The sequence below is a fragment of the Penaeus monodon genome, chromosome 38 (genome assembly GCF_015228065.2).
Source record: "Penaeus monodon isolate SGIC_2016 chromosome 38, NSTDA_Pmon_1, whole genome shotgun sequence".
NCBI classification, from domain to species: domain Eukaryota; kingdom Metazoa; phylum Arthropoda; class Malacostraca; order Decapoda; family Penaeidae; genus Penaeus; species Penaeus monodon.
Window position 1 is genome coordinate 31,239,733 of NC_051423.1, and position 10,000 is coordinate 31,249,732.

At 32.5% G+C, this 10,000-nt stretch overlaps 1 protein-coding gene across 1 annotated transcript in view; it reads right to left on the reverse strand.

The window, feature by feature from the left end:
* Positions 1 to 917: 917 nt before the first annotated feature.
* Positions 918 to 10,000, reverse strand: part of LOC119597082 (beta-galactosidase-like) — a 9,934-nt gene continuing 851 nt past the window's right edge. The window contains exons 3-14 of the mRNA XM_037946542.1: positions 9,948 to 10,000; positions 9,368 to 9,518; positions 8,556 to 8,619; positions 8,206 to 8,303; positions 7,568 to 7,748; positions 5,324 to 5,451; positions 4,724 to 4,817; positions 3,904 to 4,022; positions 3,525 to 3,725; positions 3,059 to 3,256; positions 2,257 to 2,514; positions 918 to 1,931 (exon numbers count right to left, since the gene is read on the reverse strand). The exon at positions 9,948 to 10,000 is cut by the window's right edge and continues 114 nt beyond it. Of these exons, the coding sequence (XP_037802470.1) occupies positions 1,722 to 1,931; positions 2,257 to 2,514; positions 3,059 to 3,256; positions 3,525 to 3,725; positions 3,904 to 4,022; positions 4,724 to 4,817; positions 5,324 to 5,451; positions 7,568 to 7,748; positions 8,206 to 8,303; positions 8,556 to 8,619; positions 9,368 to 9,518; positions 9,948 to 10,000 (1,755 nt within the window). The 3' untranslated portion in view covers positions 918 to 1,721. The remainder of the gene's footprint in view (positions 1,932 to 2,256; positions 2,515 to 3,058; positions 3,257 to 3,524; positions 3,726 to 3,903; positions 4,023 to 4,723; positions 4,818 to 5,323; positions 5,452 to 7,567; positions 7,749 to 8,205; positions 8,304 to 8,555; positions 8,620 to 9,367; positions 9,519 to 9,947) is intronic.

Sequence of the window (10,000 nt, forward strand, 5' to 3'; positions counted from 1 at the left end):
CACATAGAGCATCACATGTAATGCAAAAGAGATTATAGCAACATTTCTCATCTCAGATTTGCTCTTGACTTTTTGTCTATGATCCCCATGGCATGTGTATACCAACTCGCCAAGGGGCATGGTCTTGTTGCCTTTTTTTGGATATATAAGACATCTGCCTGACTTGAAGCTGCCATCTTAAGTGCCCTCTCCTTGAAGGGATAACCGAGGCAGGAGCAACAAAGTAAGCAATTGTGCCAAGAAATTAAGCTTTTTGACTGGAAGCATAAGACCAAGACCAGAATAGAATTTGTCCAGTGAGACTCACTGAAAAAGGCTGGTAACTTCCAGCTTCATTATAGATATTAATTCCTTGTGAACTTGGAATGTCCTATGATTGATATTTTGGTGCACTTTTCTGTGAGTAATACATGAAAATCTAATTATAATGCATCTGGATTAAACCAGATCTTTTTTTCACATCTTTTTTTTGTACATGATAAGAAACATCTTCAGTACAATTCTGAAAGGGTACTTAATCACAACTTAAAGAATGCCATTACAAGACTTATCAATTAAATAAGCTCATATTCATAATCATCCTCCTATTAAGCTCTATAAATGAAGTTTTTAACACCTAAATGTGTATGATATCTTAAAATGCAATATCTAGGATGAGGGGAGTTTCCAACTCCCCTCAAAAAAATTTCAACATGAAGATCCTATTTTTCTGAATCTTTTGGTAAAAAAATAAGCAAAAATATCTTAAAATTAGCAAGATTGAGACATTTCAAAGTTACCATAATTTTCCCATTATTCTGGTGAACCACACAGAAAATGGGCATTGTAAAACAAAATATTTTTAATTTAAACAAGGTATCAGTATGCTAGAGGAAAGGTAAAAGAAGGGACAACTGGGGTAGAATCATAAACTCAAATCAAATAATTCTAAATGTACTCTGTATTCCCTTGCAAGTCAGTCTCACAAGAGGTATCTCACAGATTATCAAACTCACTTTCCATGAGGTAGTTCAAAGGACTACTATATATTCTTATACTGAATAATGGTTTACAAAGATCATACTGTTTAATATAAAACACATGACAAAATGGTTACTAATCCTGCTTATTGCAACAGATAATAATCACAGAACCAACAGGATTCATAATAAATGTATCAAGACTTGTAATATGAGAAGTGTTTATTATATCTAAATATAATCCCTATAAAAAAAACCTGGCAGTGTAAATTACAAAACCAACATAAACTACAGTCCTATGGTAATAATCAAACATTAATTACCCTCTAAATGCTATCTGGAATGTAAAACATTCTAGAACTATTTCTAGAAGCATTAAAATTGGAATCATCAAAGAAAAAAATTCTGAAATACATTGCCTTCAACATTAATAATTAAACTTTATCTTATTCTTTATCCTTCATTATTGTGACATGAATTTGCTAACACCTCTAAAAGATAATTGTAATATTTGCACCTTACATATTATTTCTCAGTTTATGATAACAAATATTGGTTTAATGAAAATTTGTGTACTATCATTATCTAATAAGTTAAGCTATCTCATTTATACATTATCTCTCCTGTACAAACTGCTTATATTTGTTCAGTCATAATGCACAAGTGTAAGTAAAATAAAAATCATATATAACTGTAAGGAAAAATCCTTAATATCATTTCTTTTCTCCTCCTGGTATTTCCAACCATTAAGTTCTAAGTAAATCACTTTGGTGTTGGGCCATTAATCACATGAGTGTCTTGCAGTGTGACATAGCACTGGCTGGCAATGCTGCAGGGGGATACCTCAAGTTCCATTACTAGCATCGTGTTGGCGCCCTTCTTCAGGATTCCTCTGGGCACATAGAGCGTCACCTGTGGCCCCACCTCAGGCCAGTATCGACCAAGGCAGAAGTTATTCACCCAAACTATTCCCTGAAAGGAGGTATTATGATTCAACACATACAATTTAAAACTTTAACTCAATCAGTGTTTTCCCTCAAATCATCAAGGTCAATTACTTCCTAAAAATATAAGCTTACTGATACCAAAGTGAACACTCCATTTTCAAACTAAGGTCTCAGTTATTCATTTCTTTTGAATGACCTATAAATATCATCCTACCCACACAGAACAGGGACAATATAAGTTTGTTAGAAGATTCTTGTTTAAAACTGATAGCAGCATCATAACATAGAAACAATTACTATATTCAACAGCTATTTACAAGAAACAGCAACTAAGCACACATGGTTCTTACCTTCCCCCAGCCACCTAAATGAAGGAAGGTATCCTGAGGGTGTGAGGAATTATTTGGAATATTAAAGGAACCTTGATAGATAGCCATGCCTCCTCGAGGAGTGCCAGTAAGTTCAGATCTTGATAAACCAAGGGAAGTGGTCATCTCATGGAGCTTTCTGAGTGCAGCGCTCAACCTTGTTATGTTAGTCAGTGGTATAGGAGTCATCTTCCATCCTGACAAGTTGTAGCCATTGACTGTCACATTTGTTGTCAGACCCTGCCGATAATAACTTATGCTAGTATTCCATCTACATACATTACAGATTTATTTTAAATGATATTAAAAGAAATAAACAAATTAGAATTATGATAAAGCCAATAAATAAGGAAGAATTGAGAATAAGATCTTTAAAAATTAATGAGAATACAAAAAAGAAGATACTTCAAATACCAGAAAGGAACAACTGATGGAGAAAATTAGGAAATTAAAATAACCAAAGAAATTTAATTGAACACTAATTATCATAAATATCATCATGATAGGGGTAAAATGATTGATTTATTATAAGAATAAAAATATAAATATGCAGAAAGATAAAGAAAAGAAATAAGACATTTGAAAAGATGTAAGAAAAAGGGTAATAAAAATATGGGTATCAAAACAAGAAAAAGAAGGAGTATTTTAGAAGACAAAGAGAATACAACCTGAAAAAATTATGACCACAGTACTATAATATTCATTTGTTTTAATCATATTTCAATCTCGTTTTTCTTCTGCAAGTAACTATATTCTAAAAACTACAACGTCCTATTAAACCTGCCTTAAAGTCATTGATCCCATTGCCAAAGCATATTCTTCCTTGACTTTCAACCACAATTGTGATGGTCTGATTAGGGAGTGCTGACAGAGGCAGATTGAACAGCTGCTGCTCCCTTGATACAATGCCAACAAAGTATGTGTCTACAAACACATACCCCCGGTCATGGACATCGCTGATGCTTAGTACAGCTGGATCAGCCTGTTTCAGAGGGGAAAACACAACTTTTAACTTTCTGTGGATCATAATTCATTTGTCCAGCCATAAGAGGATTGAGTTTATACTGAATTCCAATGTAATCATTAACACAAAGAAAGAGAAGGAGGCCATTAAAATCTATCTATTGAAAGTTTAGTTAACTAAGCAACTGTTTGTTTTTCATTGTCATTATGCAAACAACATAATCCCATTCAAACTAAATATGTTGTTCTGCACTACCTGCAGGAATTGGACATCATGTAATACTTACAATTCTGAAAGGAAGCACAGTCTCATACATAACTAAGCCATTTGGCATCATCAGCTGTTCAAACGTGAGGGGCCATTTCTGAGTGACAGACTGAAGAACAGATTTGAACTGGAACATGTTTCCTTGAGGGGCCAATTGCACCTTTCCATAGCTGTACTTGGGTGAGGCAGGAGGCACTGTGCCTGATGGAATGGGTAAGTACTGGAAGAGGAAAGAAAATTTAGAGTGCTTGATAATCTAGATGTCTTTTAATACTCATTGATGTGATTTACTTAACTCCTCATGCAGAATCTGATACATTTCTCAAAATTAAGCAATTCAAAACTGGTATTCATTCATAATCACACAAAAGCAACACAAAAGCAAATTAAGCTCTCACCTTCTTGACAACATCCCTAATGGCAAAGTACTTCTCTGTGGGATCCCCGGCCTCAGACAGAGGGGCATCGTAGTCATAGGAAGTTGGGCAAGCTTGATATTTTGATCCCTGATTTGCACCTTGATACAAGAGATTTTTTACATAGGTAGCTGAAGTCCACATGGTTTTGTATATTTACAAGAAATGGGAGACATGCACTATTTCTTCATGTTATAAGACCTTTGATGTATGTAAAATCATCCAATATGTCCCAAAAGTCACAAAAAAATGTTTCATCCAAACTAAAAAACAGAAGATTTCAAGTTATACTTTTTCACAATCAGTTCTTCTGTTTGTAAAATGACCAGCTTTTCTTGTAAGGGGGACTGGGTGAAGAGGAATGGATGGACATACAGAGATATAGATACACACACAGGTTTTTGGGGGATATATTACGAACTGATCTGTCAATATAATACTATAAGAAGAGTGACAAAAATGTTAATCTTTTTGGTGCGATCTTTTCATGTAATGCGCATGAATTTACTGTAATCTTTACTGAAAAATCTGTAACACTGCACATCACATTAAGTAATTACTAAATATGTAATTTTTCTTTTACTCATATAATCTCCAAATAAAAAGGAATTTGTATGTGTAAGAAAAAATAACTCATACTATTTTAGCAATTCACTCAAATGAAAAAAAAAAACTTCCATACTAATAATATATTCATTACATTATATTAAGTAAAGTAGCTTAATATTTAGAGATTTACCAGTGATGATGATATAATACACACAATATTTCAATCTCACATAACTTTGTACAAGTCTCTCACCTGCTTTTAAGCCAAATGACGTCCCACCATGAAACATGTACATGTTAACAGATGCGTTCAGTGCCAGCATGTCATCTAGCGACTTAGCAACTGTCTGTTTTGTAAAAGGAATGTCCATTACATTATGTTGCTGAGTACAATTAACAAAATAACTATAATGAACATAGACTATTTCCCAAGATAATATTCATACCAAAGATTTGCAAGTATGTGGTTTCCTATTAATGAATAAAAAAAAATGTATATAATTACAGAAATCATTTAATGAATACGAAATATTTTCTTAAGTTTAGGTTTTATTTTATGAAATAAAAACAGATCAGACCAGAAACTGCAGCAAGAGCAGTAAGGGCTGGATTTAAGCATCTTGAGGCACTAAGCTAAGACATGAACCATTTTGTAAGATTTTATTTATTTATTTTTTTAATAAGGCAGTGTGACAAAGAAAATGTTAATTGTTAATTAGGTGAATTACTACACAAACACACAGACAATCCTGAAGTTTTGGAAGGCCTTTCAACATTATGAGGTCCTAAACTAAAGCGTCTGGTGTGTTCTAAACCTGTAAATAGTTCTCACAGTTCTTCCTGTGGCACCCACCTCTGTGTTAACTGTGCTGTGAGGTGCACCCCAGTGGTCAAGCCATCCTGGGTAATATTCAGAGTTCACAAGGGGTCCTCTTGGCTCAAACAGCCGCATAGCTCCAAATGGCTTTGTGACATCACCTCCTAAATTAGAAAAAGCTTTAAGGTAAAGTAATATAAGACAAATATCTAAATTATTGTTCTTATTTTATTTCATTATTTATATTTGCCTTTGTCTTAGAATAATAATTTTAACCCAAAGCCTGTAGTAGTATTTTGTAAAATATCTCTGCACTTAGATGGCTCTGCAAGTGCAAGCAGACCTTATGACCTAACCTGATTTCACTTTTCCTTGAATCTGCAGGAAAAACTTTTTTCACTAATGCTATCAATATTAATGCTGTTATTTTTATTATATACATTATAATTATTATTACTAGCAGCAATATTATATGCCAGTAAAATCAATTAATAAATTAAACTCACAGTGGGCATGGTATGTATATACATGCCATTCCCAGTGGCTGTAGGTTAAAACTTGTCATGCAATTCACTGCCGATTAAATTTTGTTATACCTTACAAGTGCTACCTGATCAATTCAAAATAAGAAAGCATTTAAGTCTTCATCTCCGCATTTCAAATAAAGAATAGTCCAACCAATCCGTATTAACCCAATGTCGCTGGGAAAATGCTATGCTCATTTTTTATTTTGTGAAATGTCTGCATCTAGATGGCTCTGGTATTGCTTAGCCACAAAGGAGTCAATTAGTAGACCTTGTGACCTTACCTGACTTCACCTTTCCTTGAATTGACAGGAAAAACTTTTTTTTACTAATGCTATAAATATTTATGATGTTATTTTTATTATAGACGTAATTACTATAATGTTATTTGCTGCTAAGTTGATATCATGACAGTTGCTTTTGTGTGATTATGAATGAATACCATTTTAAATTGCTTAATTTTGAGAAATGTACCAGACTCTGCATTAGTTAAATAAATCACATCAATGAGTATTAAAAGAAATCTAGATCTGGGATTTTTTTTAAATTATAAAAGACTCTGAATCTCTTTCCTCTTTCAGTATTTACCCATTAGTAACAGCAAACTAAGATAACATAAAATATTTAAAAAAAACAAAGAAAAGGGTAAACAGGCGAGACAGGCAGTACTAGTAATAGGCTCATTGGTGACTTAGTACAAGTATAGTCATCTATGTGTAAAAACAATTAATAAAGTAAACTCACAGTGGGCATGGCATGTACATACATGCTTTGCCCATCAGGTTTGGGTTAAAATTAAATGAAAATGAAGTAAGGCCAAAACTAAGAAGTATTTGCTATGCACATTTTGTTTATAAGAAAAGCATTCACCAATTCATTCCCTACAAAGTAAATCTGAAAATGATTTCTGTCCCCTTTCAGAAAAATATCCAAAAAGTTCATAATGATTGAAATACTTCACAACTGACACCTTGCCAGAATGGTGAATATTTATAGATCTGTCCACCTGTATACTGGATTGTAGTATGCTAAGATTATGTGACATATCTCATACTGTGTTTGAAGCACCCTAGTTGACACACATGCCATGTCCACCATGACTTTAGTTTATTTGTGCCTACTCATAATAAAGCCAGAGTACTTGGTCATTTTACCCTTTTCCTAGATTTTTGGAAAGATTCACTCTTATTTTTCATTGCTATTAGTAATCTACTAATCCTAGTCTCAACAGTAAATTGATATTAATAGCATTAGAAAAAACTAAAATTTTTCATGTAAATTTTTGGAATGGGTCTACTAATTGATACATGTACCGACATACAAAGCTCAGAGTAAATAATATAACTTATTTCCAAACAATGGTTGAAGACTCTTATCTCATCTACAAAATACTTTATTACAATCAATTTTTCTATCAGATTTAACAATAAGTAATACACGTTAGGAGCACACTTATTTACTATTATTAATCTCTTAATTTTCTGTAATTGAGAATGTGTAATTGAGAATCTGACCATCCATGTCATACACAATAAATGGCAAAAAAAGCTAAAAAACAATACTTTGTCTTGATTAAAACAAGATATAAATGCTGTAATTTTGATATATGACTGAAATCCCTACAATAAGTACTGTATATTGTACTTGACCCAGATTAAAGTGAAGGTTTTATGTTGCAAATTTCAGGTTGATTATTTGAATTGCAGTTCTTTCAGTTTAACATTGGTTACGAAAAAGATGATACTTTGTCTCCTACCTGATCCAAAATCCACAGTGCTGTATACACCAGGTATCTTCCCACATTTCAGATAACCAGTTCCTGAACCATCAGTTGAGAAGAGGAGAACATTGTTACCAAGCCCACTTCTTACCAGATCTCGCATATGAGATGTGTAAGCAAAGTCGCACGCTCCATAACTACCGTATTCATTTTCAACCTTTAGGATTAAAAAATATATATAAAAATGTAAACCTGGAACGGAGTATTCTTTCATAACATAATAAAGTAGTCCATTTGTTTTATACATGAAATATGATTCAAAAAGTGAAAGTGAAAAAAGACTTCTTGGCTCTTAATAAAAGGTGACTTGGTATTTGTTTTTGTAGGTATACTCAAATTATCTGCAGAAAATGGAATTGAAACATAAGTATAGGTGTAATACCAAAGTACCTATAAGACAGAGTAACTCCTCTATCGGTCCTAAGAGAAAATGAGCTTCCTGTTACCCAATAATCATTTTGCACATCTAAACACAAAAAATCCCAATTTACAGGTATAAGGTATTCATGGAACTAGTGTCCAGTAAAAGTAAAATTATGATGCTGTTACCTTAAAAAAAATAAACAACCCCTATTTATTTCCACTTGGCTTTATTTATAAATTAGAATCCTTACCTGTACCATAATGACAGGTCCTCCATTTTCATAGAGGAGTGGCTTAACCTTTGGTAGTAGAACATTACTATACCAGTCATCCACATACTTTAGGTAAGCTGGTAACAAAGCAAAGAAATTATTTCTTTGAATCTTCAGGTGAGGAATCAATAAAGGTCATATCTACATTAAATGAACAGTGGCATACTCATTTCTATCCACTACTTAATTACATCATTAATGCAATATAAAGATTTAAAAAATTGATACAAGATATGTATTATCAAAGGAAAAAAGATATGTGATAAGGACATTCTAAACTTTTAAAATCTTTAACATTCATTCAAAAATTATGTAAATTATCTACTTACAGGGATCAGAAGTCCGAAGTTGCATATCTGGGTTCCTGTTGAGTAACCAGTAAGGCAAGCCTCCCTGTGGTAAAAGAAACTTAATTAAAACTATATGTATAAATAGATATAACTGATAAAATAAATAATCCATATTAAAATACTCCCTACTGATTGATGGATACTAAGTCAATAGATATATGGATGAATACATGGATGAATATATAAATGGACTGTATTGTTAGAAGGATACACTAATAGCTGAAAACATAAATGAATATACAAACAGACAAATGAATGGATAGATGATGGACTGCTAAAATGGATGGTCGGATAGATGGAAAGTAAATTGATCTATTAATTATTTAATCAATGGAGATATGAACCACAGATAGAAAACATACTTTTATCACTAATATCACACTGCAAGTCATACTTCATTGCATCATTCTTTCTAATACTACTATGAATATGATGTTCATTACATGCTACTCTCCTGCCTCTGGGAATGCATGGATAGGATATGCAATTCAAATGATCCACACATTACATAATTTAAAAAAATTGCAATGAAATAAGCATAAAAATCATTTAATAAAAAAAAAAAAAAAAAAAAAAAATCTATCTCTCCTCAGTATCAGTTCAGCCACAAACTTAAAAATGCAATCAAATTTAAACTATTACTCACTATTCCTGATCTTCAAGTATATCAGTCTATATTTTCAAAGAACGTGAAATGAAATTCGCAGATAAATGACTTCACACTTTAAATAACTTCATGTAAATTCATATGCATAAAAGCATTATCAGTTACCTCATATATCATAACTTACCATATCTCTCTCAGCATCAATAAATGGTCCAAGACGTAGGATCACAACTAAGTCCTCCTCCTGAGCAGTTTTCAGAAAAGTCTCCATGTCCAAAATACCAGAAAAGTCGTAAATTCCTGGTTCTGGCTCATGGCTTGACCATTCCACGTATCTGAAAGGTTTAGTTAGTAATAGATCACACACTTGTTATAGGCATTAAGTCATTTTCAAAGGATACTGAGTTTAAGTATATTAATAAAGTATATTAATTAATCTATCCCTTTACATTTCCCCATCTGCTATCCGTTACTGTTCATTTGCTAAGGTTTATATTTGGAAAATATCTTTCATAGGATATAATATTGCTCTTAATCAAATGTAACATAATACTTATAAACTGTACAATTATTAGATCTCTTTCATGGGGAATAAAAGCACAGAAGCTAACCTTCTAGTTAATGATTAAATAATTTCAATCTCAAAATGTACCACACACAAAGACGAAACAATCTCTTACTTGATCCTGATTTACAAAAGAGTCACATATATTTTACTATTATCAAAGTGAAATTAACTAAAGCCTAAGGATAATAAATCTTACGTCTGCAGAGCATTAAATCCTGCCATCCTCATTTTCCTCAAGCGGTCCCGCCA